The sequence below is a fragment of the Pempheris klunzingeri genome, chromosome 4 (genome assembly GCF_042242105.1).
Source record: "Pempheris klunzingeri isolate RE-2024b chromosome 4, fPemKlu1.hap1, whole genome shotgun sequence".
NCBI classification, from domain to species: Eukaryota; Metazoa; Chordata; class Actinopteri; order Acropomatiformes; family Pempheridae; genus Pempheris; species Pempheris klunzingeri.
This window is the reverse complement of record NC_092015.1, coordinates 11,100,915-11,126,293: the sequence shown is the minus strand read 5'-3', so window position 1 is coordinate 11,126,293 and position 25,379 is coordinate 11,100,915. Positions and strand designations below refer to the sequence as shown.

The following is a 25,379-nucleotide window of genomic DNA, read 5'->3' as shown; positions in this document are numbered from 1 at the left end:
TGAGGGCGTGTTGTAATACACACTGAGCACTAGAGCAGCTCGTCTCATCCTCGTTTTCCTCCTCTCATCCCGCACATCAAAACAACACTCATGTGGGACTCTGTGTATTTAACTCTGCGATGTGGGCATATTTATAGATGCACAGAGAAATAATGAATACCTAATCATAAGTCACTGATAACTGAGTGAATAACATGGTTCACTCTACTGTACTCTACTAGTCGGATGCAAAGAGAGGAAATGATACAGTAAGTGGTGAATAATGCCTCGTAACACTCTGCACAGCTCATGGAAAAAACAGGGCTCTGGGTCACGCTGTGACGCCTACTCCCTTTCTCTGACAAACAGCTTACCCACCCTCTTTTTTAGCCTCCTTGCCATCCACCCCTCCGTCCTCTCTCTCCGGCCTTTCGGTGTAGCTACATTTGTCTTCTTTTCACCACTTTTTTTTTTTCATCTTCCTCCTCCTTCCTGCTCTACCTCTTTTTCTGCCTCTCTCTGCTTCTCAGCAGGAAGAGAGGAGCACAGATGCTTTTAGCGGGCTGACATTTTGTGCCAGTGTAAAAACACTGCATAGCAAAGCAGGTTGGCTCAGTGTGAGGGCCAGATTCTGGCGGTAATGAGCTCGCTCTGACAGGGAGGAACTGATGTGGAAGGCCGGAGAGTGTATATATGTGTGTGTATGTGTGTGTGTGTGTGCGTGTGTGTGTGCTCAGTCTTATGATCAGCCACCAGAGGTTGTGCTAATGAGGACTGTCTATAGTTGGTGGTGGAAGGACTGAGCATGCTGTGAGCACCAGGCTGATACAATATTTGTTTCACATTTTCAAATGCATCAAAAGATTTGCATAACAACTGAGTAACTGACCAGCTGACCACCAATTACACAATTACACGTGCAATGACAAAGTCTATTATGAAGCGGGAGTTGTGAGCCACACTGAATAATGAGCAGCTGAGACAGAATACATTTTTTTCGTATGCTTCTTGTTGTCTTGACGACAGAATAAGAAAATGGGGAAAAAGAAAATCATGAAATGTAGAAAGGAATGGACTTCAGTCTATTGCTAAAAAGATTAGCTGATTACTTCACAGTTTAAATGATCAGGCCGTTATTCAATTAGTTGATTAACAGAAAAGTAATTATTTTTCTAAAAACAAAAATGGCAAAAATTCTCTGATTTCCATTCTCAAATATGAAGATTTATACATGATTGTGGACTGAATATTTTGGGGCTTTGAACTGCGGATTGCATAAAATTAAATATTGTGAAAATATTTGATTTCTATTTTCAAGCATCTTGATTAATCAAGAAAATACTGCAACTGGCAGATTCATTAATAAGCAAAATAACAGAAGCAGCCCGATGCCAATAATGTAGTGTATCACCAGAACAATAATTTTTCAAAAATGCTAAACTTTCCCTTGTTCCAGCTTCTCAAATGTGATTATTTTCTGCCTTTGTTTGTCTTGTGTGAACTGAATGTTTTGAGGTATTGGGACAGTTGGTTGGACAAAACGAGTAATATGAGGATGTCATGTCAGGCTCAAGGAAATTGAGCCTGACATGCACTTTTTCAGTATTTTCTGACATTTCACGTTTAACTGATTAAGAGGACAATTAGATGCAGCTGTACTTTAGTCCGATGGAATGATTAAATTCTTGTGTTGCGGGTATGTGAGGAGGTAAAAGCGTTCTGTTCTCTCTGCAACAGATGAAGCTCTCTGCATGACCTGGCATAAAGTCTCTGTCTCTCTCTCTCTCTCTCACACACACACACACACACACACACAGAGTCACATGAACAGACTAACAGCTTAGATAACACAGAGTCAGAAGCATGGAGACAAAAATACCCTTGGTTTGTTGGGGTCTGTGTGGGTGTGTAGACATGCCTTGTATTTTTAGCCTGATATAAACAGACCAAGTTCACAACCTACTTCTCTACCTCTTTCTCTCCCTCTCTCTCTCTCTCTCTCTCTCTCTCTCTCTCTCTCTCTCTCCCTCTCTCTCTCACACACACACCCACACTCTATAATTAAGAGCAGAGAAGACGAGTGTTTCATGTTTCAGCTCCACCCAAATGACCACACATGTCCGTGCAAGCACAGACACAAACACAGCAGGCCACTGTGTGTGTTTGTCTGACTCCACCCTTTATTCTGCCAACAAGACACAGGAGAGGTGATGGATAGGAGTTTAAAATCCTTCACTGCTTGGAAAACGTAAACTCTTTTGCTCTCCGTCTCAGTTTCCAGCTCCAATTCTCGTTTGGTTTTTTTCGACCTCCTTTGGCCCTGCTCTTACTTATGAAGACGGTCTGTGTGTGAGTGTATGTTTGCATGTGTGTATCTGACTGTGCTCCGTACTGACCGCAGTGACTGTGCAGTATGAGGACTGACACAAACTTATAACATTAGAGGCCGTCTCCTCACTGCTACATAAATCCCCATTTCCTCCACAGCATGCTCTGCCACTCACAGCCTGCGCCCGTCTTTGATAGTTTTCATAGGGTGGAGAAGGGGAGCCAGGCGGAGGGGGGAAAATGGTCTCCTGCTGTATTTTGGCTGTGTGAGAACATTAGGCTATAATGCTTCCTGACAGCTTGAGGAAGAAGACAATTAGCTGGGAACAGGAGTGGGAATGGTAGCGAAGGACAGGGGGTGTCTGGAAGAAAGGAAGAAGAAAAGAGAAGAGGAAGGTGGATTTTTGCGAATGTGTGCCAAAATGACTGTGAGACTTGGTATAAGCTGACTTCCATGCCAGATAGGATATAACACATGTTGAAGAGGGGTTTGACTCACAGACTTGGATGAATCACGGTTGAATGAATCAGAGGAAGGGTGTGTTGGTGTGAGTTTTCGTGTATCAATCAAGATGATCAAGCAGACAAACAGGAGTGGAGTGTGTAGCTGTAGGCTACGCCTTTCCACATAAGTCATTTCATCGCCAATCACTGCAGCATCTTATCTCTATCTCTTGGTGACATGACTCTGGATCGTTAAACACACTAGCAAAGGTGAAATCCTCAGTAACCTTCCACTAAGTGACCAAACAGGAAGATTTGTCAGTCACCTATGGCAACATTATTACTCATCGATACAAAAAGGTTTGTGTGTTTTTGTGTTTGTTTACCTGCACAGATCAGAAGAGATTATCAGGCAGCTGATTAAACTGTACTTTGACACCAGATAAGAGCAGTCTAGGCACTCCCGTCTGGGCTGCCTCTGAGACTTGAACCCATGGTACTTCTTGGACGTATGTATTTCACCTGGTTGCAGTTTGTATGTAGAGTAAGCAAGTAGAACTTTTTGACAATACCGAGCAGATCAATCTAAACAGAAGATTTTTTTATTTTACCCATTTAAGGCAGTTTGTTCGAATGTTTTGCTGATGCCCTTTCTGGATTGCTCTCAATTTGTATTCCAAATGTATGCAACAAGAGCCTCTACAGCAGTTTGCTACAGGTTTGCTTTGTTTGTATCTCTGAAGTGTTTTTTGGATTTCCTCCTCCATGCAGAATGCATGTGCATGCACTTGCCACTCACTTGTAGTCTAGGCGTGTGCAAGGTGAATTTTAACAGAGGACCCGAGGTGACGTGAGGTATCCAGAGGCAACACAAACATTTTGATCAGTTGGGTTTTTGTTGCTGCCGGTTCTTTGAGCTCAGCTTGGTGTGTCACATAATTTTTTTTTTCTGAACCTCAAGGTAGAGGAACATTCAAAACAGGTGTGTAGCACACGGCTTTGCTTATTCAAAGCAAGATTCAAATACATGTGCACTGCATATTTCTTGATATTCTTTCAATGCCAGAAAGGAAGAAAATAGAGGGCTACCAAGTAGCAACCCACATATGGTCAGAGTCCTGCCAGCGTGAACCTACTCTTTGTTAAAGGGTCACACAGAGCATAGTTCTGAGGAAACTGAGATGCATGGACAGAAAAGCAGTGGGCTCTTCTATATGTTCCATTCTGCTTATATTTAACTATTCAGTTACAGACAAACTGAAAAGACAAAATGTCACAGGAGAGGAATGTAGTGCCCTAGGCTATAATTACACTGGGAGGCCTTTGCCAAACAATTCATCTTACTTTGAGTCTGAACCTTTTGAAGTTCTGTCCTGGTTTGACTACAGCCACATCACATGCACATGTATTGTAGAAAAGGATCTGACAAAATGGACAGAAAGCACATTCATACAAATTTTAAAAGAGGTACCACTGAGCTTTACCTGGGTTAAGTGCCCGACTTGCTGTGAGGAATCCAAGGTTAAGCTAAGATGAAAAATACTCCACTGATGAAAAAAGAAAAAGAAAAAGAACAAAAACATCTACCACCACTGGCAGACTGTCAGGATACCACGAGAAGAAAAAGATATCCTTTGATTTAGTGAGGTGAGTGTGAGCATGTGTGCGCGTGTGTGCGTGTGTGTGTGTGGACTAACTGGAGACAGAAAAATCTTTGACTCTGAAGCAGAGGCAGCGTAGTCAGTGTGTGTAAGGAGAGTGTGTGAGCAAAGGGCCGGGCGTGTTTCAGCTGGTACCGGCACATACACGCACACACTCACATGAGGAACGGTGGTTAAGCCTAGGAGGCTGGACCAGACACCGGAGCCTCAGAGGGCGCTCTGCACACCTGGCAACAGCCCCCCCCCCCCCCCAATCTCTGAAACCTCCTCCCACTTCCTACCCATATATATACGTCGACTATCTCCTCCTCCAACTTTCCACCCTTTTTTTTGGGCTCACTCAAACCACATCTCTGACCCCACAAACCTCCGTCATCCTCCACAGGTTCTTTTTGATCCCTCCTATCAGTCTTTCCCTCCAGAGCTTTGCTACTCTCCTTCAGATTTACCTGCTTTGTTTCCTCGTACAGGACCTAGTGTGACTACTATACACGCATTGTTTGTGCCTATTTATACCTACTATAACTGCACACAAGACTTCTCAAACCCCACAATTTCTTCCCTCTCCTGCTCTCGCCCGCTTTCCCTCTGTGGTGAAGTACTGGTGAAGTACTGGGTGAAGGTAGTAGTTAGGTTGTTAGTGGAGGGAGGCGAGCACAGTTCAACTGCTGAACTTGGACATAATCACAGAGCACTGAGTGGCGAGAGAGCAAAACAGAGAAACCTCTCTCTGCTTTTGCTCTTTTCTCTAACCTCTCTCTGCTTCCTCTTCTTTTCTAAAGCCCTTGAGTGCTTTTCTGGGGCAGAACGCCCCACACTTCTACAATTCAGTTCAGCTCTTGGCCTTTTTACTGTTTCTGTGGTGTGCTTGAACAGCACTTTCCAATTAAGTAGATGTTCATTGACCTGTTACTTGCTCTGACAACTGGAAACAGACAAAGGTAAACTGTCACATCCATCCTAACAGCACAGAGATTTTACATTTTGAAGTTGTCCAACTTTCACTGTCCACGTGGCAAACCTTTCATAAACTATGAGCCATTTGTAATTACATTTATTACATAATTTTGCATAGCATTTATAGAAAGTTGGGAAACTCACCAGAAGCAGAAATAAAAGATGGTGAAAAACTGGCTGCATCACAGGCCGGCATATCCTGACTTTTATTTCCTATAAGTCAAGACCCAAAGAGAAAGGATCCTACACTTCCCATAATACAAATTGATGCAGATTTTCCATTAGACCTTTCCAAACTCCATGTGTCCATTTTTTAACAGTTAAAATTCTTACTTAAAGCTCCTCCATAGCTACAAAAGGCATACCAATAGTTCACCTTTAATACAGTGGCAGCGGTGCTAAAATACAACATGTAAGCATGTGTATGGTATTCAGGGCCAATGTGCTTAGTCTTTGTACTGGACTGTGTGAACTGTGTATTATGGATTTCACAGATGTCATGAAGCATGAGTGAGTCAGTATGTGAACCAGTGCCTAATCAGCTTGACTGCATGACTTCTGTCATCTGTTTGCTACTTAACGCGTTTGCTCAGTGCTTGATACTGTATGAAACTATGCACTGATGTGCAGTAAATGCTCTGGCATGATTAGGAGATGTTCATCTGGTGTGTTTGTCAGAGAGAGAGAGGGTGAGAGAGAGAAAGAGCTCTTCTCTGTAGTTTTACACTAGGAGTGGTGCTGCAGGTCTGAGCATAGGCCCTGTCTGTGTAACCAGAGTTTGCCCATGGGGTATCTTTAAATTGTGTGAGTAAGTGTGGGCGTGTGTACTTTGAGATTGAAAAAGAAGTAGCCTCTAGGCAAAGATCTGATACTTTTCCAGTATGCACCTTAAAAACACACAGGTAAATTTCTGAATACAGATAGCCTTCTATGTAGACCCGCCCTATCGCTATCTCAAGACTGGCTCGAAGAATAATATTATTGTTTACCTTTGAGGGGAGCTAAATGGAGGGTTAGGGTTAGAGTTAGCCCTGGTGTACTTGAGGTCCCTGTGGGCCCCTCTCTGCCACGCGACTCCAGACTTCATTAGAAACAAATTACGAACAGGTCAGCATGCCCCTCACCCTCATGAATCCTCATGACCCCACGTCCACAGCCTGGAGGCAGACGCTGAGATTACAGCAGCTGGAAAACCACACCCTAACTAAACACACCTGCTCCAATATAACTGGCTCAAAAATCCCCAACATTCTACTAAGTGTGTTTAAATCTTATGGGACAAGGCTTAATTGTAAAAAATACACAGGAAATAGGCCTGTAACACCGGAACTTGTAGTGTTTACATTGTGTGGATTAAACAAACATGATAAATAGTGTTAATTAGGGAGCTTCAGAGGAGCTGGAAGATGTCAAACTATTCCTTTAAATGTAACTAATGTAACTTTTCAAAGACCCGCAGACTCTCCTTTGATTCAACCATGTCTTCGACCAGACTGTGCAAAAGGGACTGTTGCCATGGAGATATGGACGAGACATCCAGCATGCAGGAAGAGGTCTCAATGCTAGTGGCTGTATGTGCATCCTGTCTGTTGCACCGTGCGTCTGGTTTACAGCAAAGTTTCAACGGATCCATATTCAAAAACTTTCTTATATACAATACAAGCAAATGTGTGCATGTGGTGTACTGCAGCTACTGCATTTGACTAGAGACCGGCTAAACCAGCCTCCAGGCACTTAGCGACCACTACAGATTATTAACTTTGAGCTTCACTGTGTCCCGTCTGTCTAAAAGCACAGATGCTTTTGAAGCTCTACTGAGGCATGAATATCTCCGTCCCCCTGGACCCCAGCAACATCCCAGACAGACAGACCCCTCCATACATCAACACACGCATCATCTCGCCGGCGGGTCCCGCCTGAGTGGATGACTAAATATTTAACAACATTTTAAAAGCACCAGCCCCTCCAGGGTGTCTGCTAAGTCCTGCAAATTTAAGAATTAAGAAACTCAGATGCCCCATGACATAGAAAGACACCGGGAAGCTCTTGTGGGAATGTCTCACTTCCTAAATTGACACTTGACTGCTTTTGTGCTCTCCTTAGCAGGTTAGCAGAAGGCCAATAGAGTTCAGAGACAGGACTGAAGAAAAATCAAAAGGTCAAATTACGCATCAGAAGTTACATCACGGATTGTACTGATATGATCCATGTGATGGGTGTTCCTCTACAGAGGGAAATGATTTTAAGAGTGGGATTGTGTCTCCTGTCTCTTCTGCTCCCTGCTCAGGTGAGATTACATGGTTAACTCCTGTTTCTTATCTGCACAGGACATCAAATCTGAGGCCTGCTTTTTCTGAAGGTTGGTTTTTCCTTGTAATACGAGAGACAGTTGGAAGTGGTATTTTATCACCATCAGGACCAGACTATCTCTATCTGCCACGCCAGGCCTAGTCTACAGTACCTTCACGTACACACATGTAAGACACCAGCAGAGCCCAAGAATGAGTCTATGGTGAAGAAAATGCATGTGGATGTGTGTGTGTTTGTGTGTGCAGAAGATATTGGCTGCATGTGGAGACAGAAGCTCTCTTTCAAGAGATTTTCCTCCACCCAGGTCAATTATATCACAGCCCACTGCCTGGGGAGAGAGAGCAGACATTCCCCAGACGAAAGCAAGCCAGGAGGTGACCTTCTCGTTTAAGATGGACAGCAGGTAATGAACGTTGACACAAACACACAGCCATGTGGCCTGACTTGCCCGGTCCTAAAGATACCATCTTCCTGTCCTTTCCTCCCCCTTTCCTTCCTCTCATCCCCCACTTCTCCCGCTGCATTCCTGACATGCCTCAGGGAGACAGAGGGGGCCTCCAGGACAGACAAATAGAGACACACAACACACACAAAACACTCACAATGGCACTGGCTGCAGCCATTGTCCGTGTGCACTGAGGAAAAGGTCTTGGTACTTGCATACCAAAAGAGGACACCAATCGCCCTTTTCTCAAACACACATTTGCCCTCGCTTAGCTTTTCTCAGTGACATAAAAGCTGAAACTGTGGCTGCTGTAAACAATTTTCTCCTGCTCCACCCTAAACATTTTAAAAGCTACACCCTTTTGGACTCACAGACTAATAATACACCATAAACTCTGTCTGGAACTGTGATTTAAACTCAGTGATGACATGAGATTGAAGTGAATCGGTACAGCCTTTAGTGCTGGAGCTGCTGGTCTGACAGACCTGCAGCAGCTTTCTGCAGTATGTCAATGCAACACTGACCTCTTCTGGTAGCAACACCACATGGCCACAACAAAAGAAAACAAGGATTTTTCAAATAAGGTTTAACACGTAAAGGACTGTGAGATCAACATCAAATCTCTGTTGTAGAAGTTATTTGTCTAGAATCATCAAATAATAACAGCTATTTGCTGAGATACTGTTAACTAATACAAATATGACACTCCTGCATTTCTGTGAGTGACTAAGTCTAGTTTGCTAGCACTGCTGGACTTGCAGACATTCTCTGAAACAGTGTTTCCCAGACTTTCATGATGTCCAGGTCAGTAGCTGGGCCACATAGCTTAGCGCTACATTAACCGATTAATCCCTCCTCTTTACTGCAGCTAACCTAACCTAATTTTTCCAGGGTCCATCTGACATGAATGACTGCTGGATTACAGATGCCCACCAGAGCATGGGAAAACTAAGAAAAAATGTTTGGGATAACCTTTGGCACACAATAACAGAATAAACCAGAAGAACATACAGTAACACTTGTAGACACTTACAGAGGTGTAGTTGGTCTTGCCCATGTTGTGGTTCTGGTTATGGTTGAGGTTCTGGTTCTCCTGCTCTCTGCACTGCAGCCCAGCCAGGTGTCTCTCCAGGGCTGCCCAGTCCATGGTGGGCAGAGGCTCCTCCTCTACACCCTCCTCTTTGTATCCCCCCATCCGCCCCCCAGTCCCTCCTCCTCCTCCTTCTCCACCACCACCCGTGCCAGTGCTGCGGCTCCCCCTGCCCTGACTGGAGCTGCGGCGTCTGGTCTTGGGAGTCCCTGTGCCCCCCTGTGGTGTACCGGGGGAGTGGAGCTGGTTGTTCCTGGGCAAAATCAGATTGCCGTTCTGTTTCAGTTCCTCTGGGACGGCTGCGACTGATGTGGCAGTGTGTCCGCTGGGGGCCGGGAGGGGCGGAACGGTCTTCACATCCTGGAATTCTTCGGCGAGGCTGCGACTGTTCACTGTCTTCCTGCAGCCTTCGTCAAGGCCGTCAACCCCCACAACACTTCCTCCGCCTTCCTCCTGACCCGGAGGCTGTGGAGAGGTGTAGTCCTCTCCGTACTCACTCTCCCACTCCTCTATCACCTTCTTTTTATACTCTTGGTAGTCCTCGTCCTCCTCATAGTCCTCTAAGGTGACCAAGTCCAGAGAGGGGGAGGATTTGTAGTCCTCCAGTGTGGCCAGATCAAGAGAAGGGGAGCAAGGTGTAACCTTGTTGGAGTTGGACTCTGAGCTGGAGCGACTGGATGCATCGCTCCCCAGGTCCATGCCATCCTCCCGGTAATCCTGCAACAACAAAGAGAAGAAGAGTGAAATTGAGGAACATGTATGTAGAACTGACCAAGAGCGTAAAAGAGTTGGACAGGGAGACAGAAAAGGGAGGAAAGGAGGGAGAAGAAGAGGAAAATGCAAAGAGAATTTAGGGAAGTGTGTAGACTCAGATTAGTCACACCAGTGTTGTGGTTTGAGACTGGCAACCACAAAGCACTTCCTGTCCCAGAGGAACTTCCTTTCTGCACAGAATTACGCAGCCACTGTCTCTCTTGGACTTGTCAAGCCTTCTGCTACACAACTGTACCGCTCCAAAGCTTCCCAGTCTTACTAAACTGTGCTAACTGATTATACATTCCTCTGTATTGCTGAACGTGTACGTGTGTGTGTGTGTGTGTGTGGGCTTGTGCAACACTTGACACACACAGCGAAGGCGGAGTCCGTGTGGCTGGATGTGTCAGAATAATATCCCACCACCCACTGCTACATCTGCACAGCACCACAGGGACAAAACAGGGTGTTATGAGGGGCGAGAGTGAGTGACACTGACATGTCAATACACAACACGCCACAGTGTGACACGGACAGATGAGTCCAGAGTTTGTTGTCTAACCTTGACTATGTTGCTCCCGCAGAGCCCCGATCGCCGCCTGGCTGATTAGTTCACAGCTAATGAAAATGTCTGCATTGTTTACAACCCTCCACAAATCTCCACCTGACCTGAGCCTTCTCTTGCGGAGTTATCAGTCTTTTCTCCACAGGAGCACATTATCATAGTATCTCACACCACTTTTAAAAGTTAATGAAAAGCAGGGAGCAGCAAAATTTCTCTCAGGGCAGAGAGAAATTAACGACACATTCCTACGTGATCCACATTATGAGTTGCTCTGGAATAGAAATTAATTATGAAGATTGCTGATTACTGGTTTAGACCATGAGGACTTGCAGTGATTTTGCCCCTTGCACATGACTCAAGAGGAAGAAACGGCAATCCACCCAGTGCTCTCCCAATGATAACAAGCTTTCTTGAGTTATAGCCACTGGACCACACCTGTGCAGACGCCGGCTGTTGACGTCAAAGGACGATGCAGAAAATGTCTATGTTGGGCAAAGCAATGTGACTCAGCATCTTGGGGACTAGACACAAATTGCTGATGCACTGTGGAGACATAAACCACCTTATGCTGAGAAACTTGCATTTCTCAAAGAAATACTAACAGGTCAAAGAGAATAGGGGAGAAGCTGCTGCAGGGATGAAGGTAGCTGCACAAAATGGGCCACGAATGCCACATTTTGCCATGACATGGTGGCAAGTGGATAGTGGATAAAAAAAAAATTAAAAAAAGAACCTCTGGGGTGTTGGGACCTCCAAGGTGTTCAGTATTATTTCATTTACTCATGAACTAAACCAGTGCCAGAATGTATGACTAATGTCTAGACAGTAATAACTTATCATCAACCACTTATTTTAACCAATCTGTGGGTTCTTGACATGGAGTACACCACCAGCCCCTGTGGGTTTACAACTGAAGGGGGAGGACTTAAGGGAAAACAACATTACCAGCCTACTTATGGCCGGCCTAATACTCTCCCATCGCTTACACCCGGTATTTTAGCGCAAAACGACCCCGATCACGATCATGCGAATTTGTAAAAGAAGATATAAAGGTTTGAAAATGTATCAGTATTTCTTATCGTACAATAAATCAATGTATCAGCGGAGAGCAACCTTACCGACGTGCTCATCAAAGGCGCAGGATCACTGCTCGGTCACCAATCCCAGTGGTGTGTGGACCAGCCTGTCATCTTGGCTTTGTCGCCCCTCACAGTGCTACAATAACCCGGATTCGGGAGACCGGGTGGGTTTTCCCTCTTCCAAAAGTAGAAACGCGGCTAAGTAGGAGCAGAGTATCCGAGCCGCGATCGCGTCTCAAATCTCGGCCGGAGATCCTTTTTCTGGAAGCGTTATCCGGATCTGTGTAGCCTGCAAAACGGCGCTCGGTGTCCAGATACGATCGCGTCAGCAGGCTACATGGTGGTCACACGATTAAAATAATGCAATCATTTAAAGTGACTGTGTATGAGGGAGAGAGCGAGAGAGAGAGAGAGAGAGAGAGAGAGAGAGGAAGGGAGGCGCTGCAAGACGGCAGGCTGGAGCGGCAAAGCTGATCCGCTGTGGGATTAACCGAAGCGCAGGCAGACCATGCAGGCTGGATTTGGCCACAAAATACATGCAAATTGACAGCTGCACCGTTCCCCACCCCGCAGCCTGGCGGGTGTTTGGGATGGGGAGTGGGGGGGCGTTTAATTTATGTCAAAGACTACCCCTCACAACTCTGCCCCGTCGTTCCCTTGGTGGTTTTCAGGGGGGCATCATCGCATACGCCCAGTCTTTGCGTGCATCGAGCGCACTCCAACTGGCATTTCTGCACGCATGACAGTTGCATGATTACATCTGGCAACATGTAGGATATAGTCTGTTTAAAGATGGGGGTGCGTCTGATTGAAAAAGACACGTCATTCAGGGTATGGATATTTGGATAACAGGCGTGCGTTTCTTCAATTTGTCATAGGCTACTCATATGATGTAATGTTCCCAAAAAGTCCCAGGAGGAACCTGATATCCCCCCGGCAACAGCGGTGACAGAAACGCCCAATATCACACTATCACACGGAGGATGACACCCAGTACAGCTGTGACCACACTGACCCCCACTCGGTTCACTATCATCGGGCAAAATTAAAGTCACCGCCTCTGTTCACGAAACCTACCCCTGGAGACGAGCTAAAAGTAGCACGGACGCGGCATCAGTGCCATTTAAACGAGCAGATACTCACTGTCATCATCTTTGTAGCTTCCCCGTCGCGTCTCAAGACATTGTAAAGTGTAAATCCCAGCTGTTAGACACCGGTGATGGTGCCGACTAGTTTCACAGCAGCTTTATTCTAAGGGCGGGTGGTGGTGGGGCTGGCTTCGCTGGAGAAATTACAGAGAGCCGGTGGATAATTCAGTACAGTCATCGCTCTGAGTGTGTAGTCTGTCCTCAGATGAGCCAAAAGGAGTCTTGAATAACGTAATGTCATGAAATCCCAGCAGGTCAACGCCGCTTCTCTCCTCTCCTCCCCGGCACACTGACAGATGCCCAACCAAACAGTTCAGCCTGCGCGCTCTCTCGCGTCTCCCACGTCAGCTGGAAAATAAATAGGCTCTGAGTAAAGTGCGTCCTTTTGTATTACAGGAACGTTTCAGAGCTTCCACACAACCAGCCGGCCTTTACCTCTCAGTTATTACCCAGAAACAGGATTTAAAACTAAGCGCAAAACAAGCACGCTGCTGCTCCCCGGCTGGCACAGGCTCTGTGTGTGTGTGTGTGTTGGTGGCGGCTCTCTCTACATGAGCCGGCTCTCTGTCGCAGCCTGCAGCTCTGAGGAGAAAGTGACGACGACAGAACAAAACTAAAGCCCAACCTTCTGCACCCACTGACCTTGCAAACGGCAGGGAGAGGGAGAGGGAGAGGGAGAGGGATGGAGTGAGGAAACTATCTAGGTGAATTATTAAACATACTTCTGGTGTTCTGAATTTAGAATATGTCCAGACCTGTTTTCTATCACATATGAAAAATCCCAAGGACCCTATTATATCTACTGGACTTTTCATTTTTAGTTTAGTGGTACACCTGTACAATCTAATGCAAACCAGTGCTACAGCCCTGCAACAGATCCAGCCTTTATGAAGTTTATAATGTTCAGATTTGGTTGAGATTCAGCACACATCCAAAAAAAAAAAAAGAAGCTGTGCAGCCCCCACAGCAGGCTACAAACGCAACTAACAGTAAGGAAAAAAAAATATGTGCAAGTTGATCATTAAAATGCCTGCACATCAAATATCATATAATACATGGAGACATCCACGATACACCTTATATATGTGAGGGTGGCAGAATATTAGACCTGCATCCCAGTGCAACAACGCCACTAACTACAGCATTGAAAAATCATCATTATCAACACATCTCAACACACTTAATCAACAAAACCTGAATACCATAAGCCTCACAAAAGCAGAGTAAATACAGTAGAATATCATTGAATTGCAGTAAAGCTAAAACCTTAGTTTATTCATTGATTTGCCTGTCTGCAGAAAATTAATCGGTTAATATTTGTGTAATTGATTTGGTAGTTCCAGCGATTTTTCAAGCAAAAATGCCCAAAAACTGCTGACTCCAGCTTTGCAGATGTGAGGATTTGCTGCTTTTGTTTTTCATGAATGATTGTAAATTGAATATCTTTGGGTTTTAGACAAAAAACAATTAAAACACATTAAAGCACATTTATTGCTAATATAATGTAAATATATGCTAGTCTTCTTTGATATTCTGTATTAGTGTACATTTGCTGGATGAAAACACTGTTCGAGTTAACCAGGTGACACACACACACATGCACACACACGCACGCACACACACACACACACACGCACACACGGGCTGTAGAGGGGTTAACACCAACATGGCATGATATCTTCATGTTGCATCCTGTTTCACTTTGCAGCAGCTGGTAATTTACATATTTTGAAATTGAGATTGAGTGAAATGTGACTGATAAAACAATCTTATCCACTGCAGGAATAAAACACACTCCAAAGAATTTGTATAACAAGAGTTATCATTATTAGGAACTGGATCTGCGTCTCTTGAGTGGTAAGCCAAACATTTGAAAAATACAAAAGTGCTGCGTCGTACTCCAGTGACGATGTTGGGAATCTCTCTCAGTGAGTCACAACTTTCTCCGCTGTGCACGGCCCAGATTTGTAGTTGTTTGAAGGATGGGAGCTGTCTTCAGACATGGTGCGCTGATTGTATAATAGCAGCACAAATGAGTTCATCCATGCATTAACAGAGCAGCACTTCAAAGACCCCTGGCTGAGCCTCTCCTTACGCTACAGTTGGGACAGCACTAGTGGGAATCTCCCTAAAGAGGAGACAGCAGGAGCCCAGTCTATTGCTGCCACGCCATTCCCTGCCGCTGCTTTCAACTCTCTTATCAGTCCCTCCATTCCTCCCCTCTGCCTTTCCTCCCCAATTCCCCAAACATTAATCGGTCATAGTGAAGTAAAGTGAAGAGTTGTAGAGTTAACTGAATGCCTTTAAGGCGGATAAGCTACTTTTGGGAGTTTTATCTGGGAGAGAATACGAGGACTATAAGTTCATATGCTCACCAGGCAATTAACTTATCATTAACTTGTCAACAGGAGGCCAATATTGTTTCGGTCACTCTTCCACACAAACAGGCGCGCACAGTTTGCCTCCTTTGAAGTCTCTGCTCCCCTTTAGCGTAGAAGCCTCTAAAAACAGTTGACACGGCATCCTTCCCCTCAGTGAATTGTTTCACAAAACAATAAAAGCAACAACAAGCTCGAAGTCAGTGGGGCCAGATGAAGATGTCCGTGATATGTCATATCAAAGCTCTCTGATCCATGTTGTCATCACTCCTGGAAGAAGAGGATGACTTTTACTGTACTTTTGATTGAGGAGGTGGTCAAAGAAAGTTCACTGTGCAATACTTCAGACATCTCAGAAGAAGTACTCCTCCCTTTTAGTGTTCTTTCCCCCAACTCTGCTAAGAAGCAGAGGTGCGGGGGCTGTCAAACTGCCCTTCAGTGGGATTTACCAATCACTGAGGGGCAGAAACATGTGGAAAAACAGCCAGGTCTGGATCTACAGTATCTGGGAAAGCTTTGCTCTATCTGCCTGCCTAACAGTCCATCCACAGCAGCTATCTGGCAGGAATCATTGAAGGCCCATTTCTGACAGAGAGATAAGGCCGGAGAAAAGAATGCCCCTCAGATAATACTGAAAAGTCAGGGAACATCTTCCTTTGCTTATATCTGTCTCACAGGCGTTTAAAAAACAGGGAGCTCCTGACAGTCAGTGAGAAATTGAAACTGTCTCTGGCTTGTCAGGAGCACACCAACTCTAACGGAGAGACACCGAAAGTGACCTTGGAGGATTCTCCTTCTCACTTTTTCTCTCTCCTTCTCTCTTTTTCAGGGACTGAGGGGAAGAGCTTACCTTGAAATAAGACTCTTGCCCAAGCAGACGACAGAAAATGAAGCGTCAGAAACATGGCTGTGGTACAAGGCCAGACCTGCAGATGGGAAATGTCCTGAGTGGTTATGAGAGACACGGGGGCCACGAGGGGCCAGACGCTAGACTCAACACCCAGGTCTCTCACCATGTCATGTCTTATTCAGATAAAGAGAACCCAATCCTGGCTGTCATGAAAGAAATATTTATTCCTCACTGCAAACCCTTAAACAGCTGACCTCAGAGGCAGCCACATAGTCACTGAAACACCGTAGTGTCTGTGGAGCTGTTGTTGTCCTGTTTCTGTGGTTTGTGTCTGTCTTTACTTTGTACTGAAATGTGTTTCTGTCTTTTCTGTGCTGCAGAACAGGAACCTGCTAACTCTTAACTTAGCCAGTTTAAATGTCACACATTTTAATACCTGTAATCTTTCACCGTATGATAAGAAAGAAAGAAAGAAAGAAAGAAAGAAAGAAAGAAAGAACTGCATGTCTCTCTTGTTCAGTCTTGTATGTAGAGGATTTCTATGAAAGAATAGAAAACCTGGTTAAGCTTTCCTGACCATGTTGTATTCTTACATGAATAAATCACAGTATCTATTCCCGTCTATGCAGTAAGTCAGTTTAAAGCTTGAAATCTTTTGGCCACATTTTCTAATTTTTCCGTATGTTAAGTATAATACAAGTTTGAGTTACCTTGAGAAATACAACATTTCTGACCTTGCTGTGTGCACATGGGTAATATGGATAAAACACAGTATATGTGATGTTATAATGTGATATCTATATTTTCCAGAAAATGTATGATATTGTGATAGAATGTATTTTCTGGAAAACATATTGAGAAACAGTTCATAGAGAAAATAACCAGACAGGATTGTCTGTTTTAAGCTTCTATCCAGCGAAATTAACCTTTGTGTTTTGTTGACACCGGCTTTGCTTGCATATTGTTTGGGGTCTCACAGTTCCTGTGTGCAAAATAATGGTCATAATCAACCAAAATCAACCAATTTTTAGTCATTGTTTTCTATTCTTCTGACCTCATTAAAACACAATCTGAAGAGAAGCACTGAAGTGGTAAACTGTCACAAACTGGGTTTGTGCATTTGATGAAGGTGACACAACATAGAAATGACCATAAAGCCTTGTTGTTTTTGCAAATAAGGTAATACTTTATGTTTTAAATGTTATATGGGTTATTCATGAATTAATATATTATATTCTTTTTTTTTTTTTGCCCAAAGGTCTTCATGTCAGGCCCGTCACTGTCACTGTTTAACGAAAGGCAAAAAAAAGATCTTTAAAAGATAATATTCATATATAATGAAGTAACTAATGTTTTCCATCACTTCGAGAAGAGCAGAAATATATTTATTTAGGAGGGACAATGCTGGGCAAAAAGTACTTTCAACACCAATCACAAATACATGTAAAAAAGAAACTCTGTATATACTCTTGTATGAAACAAGGTTAAATACAAGCTGGGGTCTCTGAGACTCCAAACAGAGGTAATGTGTCAGTGACTGTAGCGGACTTCTAAAACATGTCCTCAGTTCATTTTTATCAAGGTGATAAAACAATATTTAATATGTTTTCTAGCTGTGAAAGAGAGCCAGGACAGTTATACAGGACCCCAAAGAGAACATAAGGGTAAAATTCCTGATGTATAAAAGAAAAATCCTATAAAAAAGCAGCCCTGCAACATTTCCCACGATCACCTAATGCTTCCGGAAGAATTGTAATAAAAGGAGATAAATCACAGTATAAAAGGCATTGCTAAATCTCTGATATTTGATCAATTCATATTGGTGTGCATTTATAACATATTGCCAACCCTATGCGGACAAACACCTTTTTCCTACACTTGCTGCAACATGGACTCAAAATGCCACACAAAGCAGTCTGTGCCTTCAGACAGCAGCAGCAGCAGCAGCAGGATGCAGGCTGCACAATGATGAATAGAGATGTCAGACGGCCACAATACAGGTCGGCTCCTTAACTGGCCGACTGACCTGTCACTCTAAATAGAAAGGGTGGCCAAACCATTGAGAATGACCATCAATCTCCTTCCTAAACACAATGATGATTTACTCCATTCAAATCATTGTGTGAGTGAGGAGGAGTGGAACAAACAGGAGTGTGTGTGTGACTCTCTGGGTGTTCTTCATTTCCAGGGCAACTATATGCTTGTGTGTGAGCAAACACCGGCACGTGTATGTACATTCGGGTCTGATATGTGTTCCTGTGCCATGATGCATAGCCATGCACCTTTGTATCATGGTTTAGTAATTGTGTTTACACAATCAGTCGAACCCCACTGGTTGTATTGGATTGCACCACTAATACCTGGCTGTAATATATTGATCTTCCCTTCCATACTGTATATCCAGCCGACAATTTCAGCTGCTAACGAAGTGTGAAATGAATTGTGAGAGCAACATCTTGTCCAATGTATATACAAGCACTCACAGCTATTAGATTCATTTAAATGGGAAGCACGTCGGGTTCTGGTCCACAGTACAGTGTCTGCAGTGTATAGCTTGTCGCCCAATGAAGACACACTCAGACTTACAAAACTTATTTAATCTAGTTTATAGGCTGCATGGATCGTTCGGTGGTAGACAACATTTCACACGGCTAAGCATTCATCATGAAGCTTCAAATCCAAACTAGCAATTACAGAAGAGACCCGAATATGTACATATGGCCATTACCACAAAGAAAGTGAGGGCGGAAAACAAACAGCGATAAATGTGATGAAGGGGAAGGCAATAGTATTACTGGGGGGGAGGAGGACGAGCATTCCAGTGATGAGGAAGTTGAGGAAGATGAAAATGTTGCTAATGATAATGTTTACAATCACTAGAGAAATCTGAATGATTATGGCCGTGCTTGTGCTGATGAAAATGATAGTTTGTAAGACTACAATGAGTAGGGTGATCATGATGACGAGCATGATTAGTCAAAAACCAATACGGTCTGAATATATCTGAAAACACATAGCTGACAAAATGAAAAAGCAAAAGCACTTTCTGTAACATTTTAGGAGCTGTGAAATCTCCCAAAAAAAAAGTTAAATCCAATCAAAGATCTTCACGCTTGTGGGGAAGCTAAATTCAGACCCGATCTCTGTGGGGACACTGGAACTAGAAGAGTTGGAAAAAGTCAGCCAAGTCGTTAATGAAGTTATGACCAGAGTCACTGTTGTGGAAGGAGATCTTAATCACCTCCAAGAGTGGAGGGCCGAGAACTACTCCAGACCCATTTAGTCTATGGTGCACTAATACTAATTAGAGGGAAAGAAGGGGAGGTTTGTAATCTGTTCAATTAGCCCAGCCTGGAGAGGCGTCCTGTGGGGCTGAGGACAGATTCAGGCCTGGGACCGGGTGCTGTTACTGCTGTGTGTGAGCCACACTTACTGGAGTAGCTGCTTTATGCCCAGCAGCTTGCGGCAGTCTGCTGTTAAGGTGGTTGTTGTTGTGTTAAAGTCAGAGTTGTATGTGCAGCTATCTGAAGACCATTTTCATGAATCCACTGGGACAGACCTGAAGGTGTATATTATGGTCGTGGGGGACATTTGTAACAAATTTTACATTAATTTTCAAACTTACCACATCTCTCACAAACTGGATGAATTTTAGGTCGGACTTTTTTTTTTCTCTTCCTCGCATTTCCCTACTCCCTATTACCTTCCTCTCTTGCTCTTTCTGCAACGCGGCAGAAAACATCCATGGTGGTTAAAGAGTTAGATATAGAGACGGAGACTCTGAGAGTGTGTCAGGTCCCAATCCCCAGCCTCTCTCTCTGCTGCCTGCTTGGCATCCCTCCACGGCTGTTCCTGTGCCCTGTCAGCAGTACAGCCAGGCAGAGATATGCATCCACTCTGCCCTATACTCAGCTCCAAACCTTGCAGAGCGCAGATGTCCACACAATTTACTGCCCACACCAAATTGGATCACTTCTCTGGTGTTTTGTGCAGGCATCACACCTGCTGTTTTCCACTTTCTCTCATAAACGACTAAACATCCAGAGATTGGGGGAAAGAGAGAAGGCAGGCAGCAGGAGTTGATTTAAGGAGCAAATTAAACCAGGAAGGGCTGAGTTAGAAACAGAAAAGCGTCGCTGGTTGATATGAAAAGAGGAGGTCGTTCTCTACTTTTGCAGCAAGTCCTTTTCCTATGTGCACACATCTATGAAAGGATTGTACTTGTTCAGTTACTAGAAAACAGGGAATGGAAATCACAGAGTTGTCTGCAGGCTTCAGGACCAGCCCAGCATCAACACAGTCACTGATGCTTGCACAGTTGGACCTCAGACGCAGCCATGTAGTCTGCCAGGTCACCTGAGCGTTGTCAAGGTTAAACACAATCTGACATCAGATCATCAGTGATGGGACTGAGTGACAACTCCATTTCATACCAGAGTTGTTTGTGTGTAGATCACTACAGTAATCGGAGAAATAGAAATGTGTGCGGCTGTGTTTTCTGGTAAAACATGTGTGTATGCGAGCCCTGAGGGACCCCGGCAGGTGGTGGCACACTGTCTAGATCAATTATTGATCCCTCCTTGGACTGCCAGGTGTGACATACTACTGCATCACACTCAGACGTGGCTTCATAATTCGCAGAAACGGCAAGAGAGAAGGACCAACAGCAACAGAATAACCGTGCCTTCACTCCAGTTGTAATCTTGTTGTTGTGTGTCATGAGGTGGGAGAGCAGCTGTCTGTCGTGGCCGGAGTAAATGGCAACCCTATCACCAGACAGATTGTTGTTATAAGATGATTCTTCAAAACCCTGGATTGCGTTCAGCATCTCAGTCTTTTTAAAAGCTTTTGCAAGGGCACCAATAGTATGGTTAAGGTAAGGTGACAATTAGTCAAAGTTACGGAAAGACTGCGGTTACATTTGCACAGTTGGCCATCATCCTGACCTCCACACCCTTAGTTTCTGCCTCACTACATAAAGGGCACATTACTTCCTGCATTGGCACTGGCTGCTGGTGTAGCAGTGGGAAATTGTGCATTGGACAGCTATCTAATATGAACATGATTTCTATGGATACAACTACAATACATGCTTTTGGGCATTCATAATCTATATATGCTACAAACTATAGGCAATGCATGCAGTTTTTTCATGCACACATTTACACATTTATATACCTTTACATACATCTATAATGTATAACAATATACAGGAACACATTTCACCATTCTTTGTGGTAATCAAAGTAAGTAGTCCTTGATGTTACCCCTTAATTGCACAACTTAAAGACACAATGAAAGGATGTGATATTTACTTATTTATTTTTATTATTGTTATTTTGTGAGTGTGAATCTCCTGTGTACAGTCTATTAAACTAAATGAAGAGTTCTCTTATCTGCTATGTATTTGGTTAGCATCAGATATATTTGGTATTATCAGGACCAGTCAGGATCAGCCACCAAGCAAATTCTTATATTCAATCAGATTATTGGACTGTACAGCATGCAATCTGCAATCTTTGCCCTCTTTGTTTATCGCAGTGATTACAGTGAATCACCATGTGTTTCATTGTTTTGGCCTTATGTCCCATCAGTAATGAAGAGGATTTAGTAAGTAAGTAAGTGCCATGTGTTTCCCACTGACCCCGCCAGTTGAATGTTCATTTACCAGCCGGTACTAGCTCCTCCATATGGATTTCACATGTGATTTCAGTATTGCATGGGCATCTTGGCTTCCTTATTCTCTTTTTTGCTTTTTTAAATTAATAACTTGAGCTCCTAAAGGTGTTTTTCAACTTCTATTTTGTAGGAGTAAATTGTCATTCATATGATGTAACTCCTGAAATTATTAAAATTATTCCTGCCTGGATTTATTATCATCTTGTAAGTGGTGTATATCTAATGCACAAATATTTTTTTCTTATCTTCTCAATTTCTGGGAATTGTATGGCTTTTTCTCTGATATAACAGTATTTTTGTTTGGAGAGTATCTATACTGTTTCTACTCTTTTAGCTAATGGCCTGTCTAATTGTTTTCTTAGTTCCTAAAAGCATGCAAATCAAAGTAATTACCCCCAGCCTAATAGTGTGCACTGACTCATTTACTGTCCACCATGCTATTTCCCCCCAAATAGAGCATTAAATATAAAGTAATTTACCCTCTAACTACTGACTTTACTGCCTCACAGGATTACAAGACCAGATTTTCCTATAATATATTGAAAATCTTCCTCCTTTAACGGTAAGTTATTTTGTTTCCCAAAAGTGCAGTCCTCCTGAAGTGGAAGTTTCAGCTACTTTTTATGCACTGACAATATCACCAGGTATTCGTCCACCCTTGATTCTGTCTCACTGTACTGCATGACTTTAAATGTAGAAATGTCCAATTATATTTGCCGACCTTCTCATTATTTTTGGTGTTGTGTCAGTGCTATACTGGATAAAGTATTATCATTGCAACAGTAGTTATCACCAGGCGTTCAGATTTTAGCATTTTAACAACCCCTTTCCTACAGGGGGTCGCAGGCATTCAAAAAGATACCATTACGCAGTCAATGGCCCCTATCACAATTGCATATCTACTACACAGCATTTATCAGTTCCCTCTTCTCTAGACATTAAGTGTTTTGCTTCTTTCAAATTATGTCTCTTATATATGATAGGATAAAGTTCCTTGCTCGCAGGACTCTCTTTGATTGAATCGTCCATGTGCATTTTCATAGTCTTAGTTTGAAATATTGCTGTAATTCATGAAAACCTAGCTGATCAGTACAACTTTACTACTGCATATCCACACTGCCCATATCGATGCAGATGAAAGACACAGTCAGAGATTAACTAAATGATGAAGTAATTGAGGAGACAGTGGAGGAAATGAGATCAGATTACTGCAGTTTAAGTCATAATAGCCTTCTTTTTCAAGTGGATTACATAATACAACAGTGATGATTAGAGCTAATCCATGACCACAGAGCATGGATAATGGAAGAATCAGTGAATAGATTGCAAGTTTGTATGAAACGATGGTTTGGTTTCTGTAATTACATCTGTCATTTGTTAATGAAACCATTCTGTGGAGACTGGGATAAATATCGGACCCACCAGCACTGGCTTGGTCATTACAGCTCCGTTATATTAACGGGCAGGTGGATTGGCAAGCCAGATAATCAGAGAGATGCTTTGAATAAGATCCAGCAGAAATGAAATGTTTGTGATTAAAATGATGCTGAGCCAGAGTGGTGTGCAGATTTTGCTGTTTTAAAGAAAGACAAATTCATCCAAAGGCACCTGCAAACTCAGTGTAGAGGTTTGAACATTTTCTCTACTGAAAAGCCATAATGTACAAAACGCAATCCAGCCTGAACCATTGAGAGAGCCATAATGGTAACCAGCCACTTCTGCGGAGATGCATACCCTGTCAAAGGCAGCGCCTAAAGCCCCTCGAACTGAAGAAGGAGGATGTCACCATGACCATTTTGGCACAGAATACACCTGGAGGGGGCCTTATCACCTCCATCATGATAAGCACACCCCTCTCATAACTACTTGCATGCTCCCTTTCATTTGTCACATTCCTCCCTCATCAGAGCTTCTCAATGAAACACTTGTGTGTCTTTTTTTCAACTTCACTGGCCCCATTCTTCTCTATTTCTACTCTTTTGTATTCTACATTCGCAGTCTCTCTTCATCTCTCTCCTCCAGGCTCTATGTGCCATCTCTGATGCTTTATGCTGCATCAGAGATGCTGTTGAAGAGGCTGAGAGGGTAAATAGGCATGAGGGCATCAAGCCCACAGCTCCCTGGCAGAGATGGGGGTAGGGATCATCAGCAGAATATTGAGAAAACCACCCTGACACAAAGGCGCAGACAGCAAATGGACCTTGCAATAAAGTGTGTTGATTCATTCAAAACCTAAACAACAGGGTAGCACATCAATATAGTAGCTGATAGGCGAATAGTGTGCATGAACGTGTGTTTGTATGTGTGTGCATGACTTTGCAACTTTGTGCTTCATTTAACTCAATGCTAGCCAGATCGAGAAAATGACTGCAAGTAATGTAAAAGAGTTTCCCACTTGAAGCACTTAGATGGTTTCTGATGGTTCTAATTCACAGAAAATGCAGGTCACTTGGGGTTTATGTGAGGACATTCTGTGCAATGTCACTTGGATAGAGGACAAGATGTTTTAAACTATTAATTTACATTTGAGAGTGTCGCTCGTTCATCAGTAAATAAACTGAACTATAGTGTGTATTTGTGCTATGTAGGAGGGTGAGACGAGGTAGGAGGACAGCACAAGCCTGTGTTAGTTTTATGAAAACATGCTGCAATTTTAATGGACACTAACGTCCTTAGCAGGCCCCCCTGTGAGGAATGGGGGGATGGCGGAGAGGGAGGATGTGGGAGGCTTTCAGACCACTTTGCTCTTTTGAATCTATCAATTTTGCCCTGCTTCTCCCAACCCCCCTCTCCTCATCTGCCCATCTTCTTTCACCTAAGGTCTACTCATGCATGTTATCACTAAGCTGGCAGCAGTGGGAGGCTACAGAGGAATTCTTATGCCCGAAACGCTCCCTTGGTGCCATCCAAACCTCCACCTCTCCATCTCCATTTTTACTGCCATCGCTCCACAGCTGTCCTCCTCTCTCACTACTGTAACCATTATACCATTATCCCTTCCCTGCAACCAATGTGTGTGTGTGCCATAACTAATGATTTCCTCTCCTCTCCTCTCCTCTCCTCTCCTCTCCTCTCCTCTCCTCTCCTCTCCTCTCCTCTCCTCTCCTCTGTCCTGCATAGTGACAGGCTGGCTGTGTTCTGTGAGCTGGAAAAACTCTCTGATAAGCAGAGTGGACTTCAAACAGGTGTGACAGGTTTGCATTTCTCCTACCACCAACTGACTCAATCCCCCTCTAGTGGAACCAAAACGCTGCGACTAAATCCACAATCCTGCAACCTCACCTGCTGCTGGCACTCCATTATGCAGCCTCGCTGAGCCACATTCCAGATGCGTGCCAGTCACCCATTGATTCTGCAGTGACAATGATGACAGTCCTGCACTGCCATTCAACAGCAATGCCACGCGGCCAGGTATCCACAACTTCATATGAGAGGACATGTCATCAGAAATATGATTGGATGAGCATAAGCAAACCAGCTGTTGTGCATGCACAAATACACAGAGAGTCTGACACAGTGCATGTTGGTAGCAATTTCTGGCCTGTCCTGATAGGTTGTGTCCAAGCGCTTGTTATGTTTGTTCATATATAGTCAACTCAATAAACACAAATGGTTTAAAGAAATAAGTATTTATATTATTTATAATATCAAAAATAAAAGGATAAAATCCAATACAACAACAACAATAATAATAATGATAATATATGTATTTG

At 43.7% G+C, this 25,379-nt stretch overlaps 1 protein-coding gene across 1 annotated transcript in view; it reads right to left on the bottom strand.

The window, feature by feature from the left end:
• The window catches only part of schip1 (schwannomin interacting protein 1), a 203,805-nt gene that overhangs the window by 29,119 nt on the left and 149,307 nt on the right, over window positions 1-25,379 (bottom strand). Inside the window, exon 9 of the mRNA XM_070829888.1 lies at window positions 9,158-9,931. Coding sequence (XP_070685989.1) covers window positions 9,158-9,931 — 774 coding nt within the window. The remainder of the gene's footprint in view (window positions 1-9,157; window positions 9,932-25,379) is intronic.